Below are 4,438 nucleotides of genomic sequence, written 5' to 3' on the forward strand. Positions count from 1 at the left end.
CAAACTCCAAACTCCAAACTCCAAACTCTCACCTGGTCTGGTCTGTGACTGTGTGGACGGGTTTTTTTTTTTTTCCACAGCACAATTAAATTCCTCCATTGAAGAGCTGTTTCAACAGGTTTGCATAACAGCAGGTTGTTCAAACAAAGCGGCTGTACTTACATTGACTTTGAACGCCTGGATGGTGTTGTCCAGCAGCAGTACGTTGCACACAACCTGTGTGTGCGGCCTGTCTCGCTCCAGCTCCGTCGCCCGGACATTGTAGGATCTGCCAGCAGGCAAGCGGAAGCGCGTGCTCATCACGCTCCTACCAGGTTCTGTAACGACCGCAGAACAGAAGAGAAGACAGGGATCAGTGAGACACGGTCAATAATAATGATAATAATAATCATTTAAACTCATGACATCACGGTGAAATTCAGGAAACACGCCCTGTACACACGCGGTACTGCAGTACGCCGTGCTTCATTCTACCATGTTTACAAAAGACACAATACTCCAAAAGTACAACGTGACATAGTTTACTAGCATCTGCTCCGCGCAGCAAGTCTGTACAAGTGCGTCGAAACAGCAACGAGCGGCTGCTTCATGAGAAAAGAATGTGAATGAGAAGACGAGCGGCAGATTCCCTCGCAGGGGTTGTGGAAAATCCACAGCAGCTAAAACACTCAAGTCAACAAACATTTCACAGACGTCCTTTAGCAACAGCGCTGTGAGCGCTCTCAGCGCCCTCCTCCTGTGTCGCATTGTTTCACAACAGGACTGTTCTTGGATCCCATTAGCGGTGCATGTTCTACACAAACCAAATCTATAAACAGCGAAACAATTAGCGTACAGCGCCGTGTACTGTTAGCCGCCTGAGGCTGCCTCGTCTCAGAACAACTTTCTCCCGTTATTGTTGACGTGATAACAACACTTCAGATTAGCTGGGAAACAACAATGGCTGAATATTTTCCTGGTCTCCACCAATCGAACCAACACGCAGCCGTTCCATTCAGAAACAGACAACTTTCAGAAGAGGTTGTGGTTAGCGCGTTTGCGTTATTTTAATCCCACAGTTCACAAACATGACAAGATGAGACTAGCTGTTCACTCGTTGAAGGTCGATTTTCTTTTCTCTTGTTCTTCAGTTGAAAAGTCAATTAACCCAAAAACCTTCAAACCAACTGATTAGTGACCGTTTTAGCCAATAGTCTGCAAAAGTCGTTAAGTTGCTACTTAGCTAGTTTCAACAAAACCAAGAAGAAAACAAAACTCTACACCAGTGATTATCAACTGTGGGCCCGTGGGCCAAATTCAGCCCAACTGGGCCACGAACAGATTCTAAAAATAATCATGAAATAATAATTTTAGAAAAATGTGATTTTTTTTTCCAGGATGTAAATAACATTTATATGTTTCCAAACTATAATTGAATTATTCAAATCATTCAAATTATCACTCAAGTCGACGGAAGAAAAAAAACATTTGTTTCGTAAACAGTCCAGTCCAGTCCAGTACAGTCCAGTCCAGCCCGGTACAGCTCAGTACAGTCCAGTCCAGTCCGTCCAGTCCAGTCCAGTCCAGTACAGCCCGGTACAGCTCAGTACAGCTCAGTACAGCTCAGTCCAGTCCAGTCCACTACAGTCCAGTACAGTCCACTACAGTCCAGTACAGTCCACTACAGTCCAGTACAGTCCACTACAGTCCAGTACAGTCCAGTACAGTACAGTTCAGTCCAGTCCAGTCCAGTCCAGTACAGTCCAGTACAGCCCGGTACAGCTCAGTCTTCCTGCTGCTGCAGCCGTGTGTTTTCCGTTCTCTACATTTCTGTTGGCCGACAACTGCCACTGTGGATTTTTCTCTGGCCCCTCCTTTTTATTCTTGTTTGATCCACTGTGACAGGAGACATAATAACTCCACGAGGGTCGTGTCCCCTTCATGAAGAGCCGCTGTATCCGCAGCGATCGCTCGGTGTGAGCCCATTTGTGCGAGCGACCGTGATGTATAGAGAACCCTGGGCACGTCTGAGCGGCCTGTCACTGCGGATCAGCACCAACCCCGTGACTACAGGCGAGAAGAATGCACACTGTGCATCTACAGCGATCCGTGGGGCCACCGCTAACTGCCGTCGCAGGAAACGCTGTCATTTCCAGACATTCATGCTGCAACACATATTCAATACCTGCACTTTTTTAAACAAAGGAGCTGAATCGGTACTGGTGCACTTCAACTCAGCGGGGCTTTTGTTTCACAGCTGCACCGATGATGTCTCACGTGGAAACACGGTGGAGTACGGGGATTAGCAGCAGGTTGAGGTTTGAGGCTCGGGGGGGGAAAAAGCAGAAAAAACTACTGTGTAATACAAAGGGGTTTTCATTTCCCATCTTTGTATAGCTGCAGCATGTCAGTTGAATGAGGAACAAATATAGGAAAATATTGTTCATCTCTATTGTAGTGCGCATATACAGTATATATATATATAAATGTTGATTAAATATTATCTACATATAGATATATATACATATATACATGATTAAATAGTATCTTCATATATATATATACATATATACACATATACATATATACACATATAGATATATACATGTACATATACATATATACACAAATACATATATACACATACATATATACACATATATACATATACATATATATACATATACATATATATACATATACATATATACATATATATACACATATACACATATATACACATATACACATATATACACATATATATACATATACACATATATACATATACACATACACATATATACACATATATATACATATACACATATATATACATATATACATATATATACACATATACACATATATACACATATACACATATATACACATATATATACACACACACACACCTCGTCAATTTTCCATTCCTTGCTACCGTTTCCTACCCCCTGATTCGTATCCACACAGTTCCATAACTTCCTGCTCTGCTCTTTGGAGTTTCGCTGAGCTGGACAGGACAGTTGCCCTCCCCCGGGAGAAGCCTTCGAAACTCCGGAAACATGCTACTATTATTGCTTCCTGCAGTCAGCAGAGCTTACAAACAGGCAGACGTGTGTGTGTGTGTGTGTGTGTGTGTGTGCTTGTAGGATCTTGACCCCTAAGCTTCTCTCACCGGTGGGTTCCTCCGGTTCTCTGAGCTTATTACAAACACAGATGCTCCTGCAGCCAGGCCGTCTGTACACAGGAATACATTCTCTACATATAAACACACACACACACAAAACTCCATCAATATCAACATTTAGTCATGTTGTTGTTTTTTTTTCCTCCAGTGAATCACAAATAGTGCTGAGTTCTGTGTATTTCTGTGTATTTCTGTGTATTTCTTATTAATGTAAAACAGATCTACATTCTTCAAAGGGTTTCACTGTACAAATATAAACGTCTGAACTCAATTTGCCCCACACACACACACACATCTATTAATAATCCTGATGTATTCAACAAAAAAAACTGCTTTGAAACAAGTGGAATAAAAGAGGAGGGACGGGGGGGCAGTAAGGAACCCCCCCTCACCCCCCGCCCCGTGAGAATGATTCATCCTCCCTCCACGGTCCTTCATAAAAAACAAACTAGGCCAGAGACAAACAGGTGGTCAATTACAGATGTGTGTCACTCTTTAGCAGCGTGTGTGTGTGTGTTCGTTCATGTGTGTGTGTGTTCATTTCAAACTCATTGAGGTTTTTTAGTTTCCGATGACCTCAAATAATAAGAACCACGACAAACTTCAAACTCAAACAAGCATCACTAATAACCCACTCAGTATCACGACACCTAGTGGTGTCAGAGCAACATGGTATTTTATCATTATTATGCCGTTAAACAGGTATAAAGTGGAACAAACGAAAAGTGTTATTTTGGTGGAGAATTTAAATTGTTTTGTTTTTGACGATGAAGTAAAAAAACAAAAACAAAAACAGGAAGTAGCGCACGACTCAGTGACAACGACTAAAACGACTGACGCATCAAAGAAAAAAAAAATCATGCGTCAACGAAGAAGAATGAGATGAAAAACTTCTGGCAGGAACAAAGTCCAATCAGCACCAATTTCTTCATGTAAAGTGGAGGAACGAAAGAGAGCAACAGCCAATCAGAGCCACGTTGTTGGCCAGAAGGCGGGACATCTAAAGACGTCCGTCCAGATGAGTGATTAACCATGAAGCCAAGAGAAAAGTCCCGTCCTTTTTTGACGCCTGGTATTTTTAATATTAAAATCGAGTCCAAAGAAACAGATTCTAATAAAACCCGGTCCTGGTGTGAACTGAGAGCTGGACTTCCTGTCTCTCTCTCTCTCTCTCTCTCTCTCTCTGCGGTCATCACTCGCTCGCCTTCACTTGTGTCAGTTAATTTGGGACAGCAGCAGCACAGACGTTCTGTTCAATGGGAGGGGGGG

The 4,438-nt window shown here is 42.5% G+C and overlaps 1 protein-coding gene across 1 annotated transcript in view; it reads right to left on the reverse strand.

The window, feature by feature from the left end:
* Positions 1–4,438, reverse strand: part of ptpn4a (protein tyrosine phosphatase non-receptor type 4a) — a 47,456-nt gene that overhangs the window by 30,640 nt on the left and 12,378 nt on the right. Inside the window, exon 2 of the mRNA XM_008329069.3 lies at positions 163–317. Coding sequence (XP_008327291.1) covers positions 163–300 — 138 coding nt within the window. The 5' untranslated portion in view covers positions 301–317. The remainder of the gene's footprint in view (positions 1–162; positions 318–4,438) is intronic.

This window comes from Cynoglossus semilaevis, chromosome 16 (genome assembly GCF_000523025.1).
Source record: "Cynoglossus semilaevis isolate Cse_v1.0 chromosome 16, Cse_v1.0, whole genome shotgun sequence".
Classification (NCBI taxonomy): Eukaryota; Metazoa; Chordata; class Actinopteri; order Pleuronectiformes; family Cynoglossidae; genus Cynoglossus; species Cynoglossus semilaevis.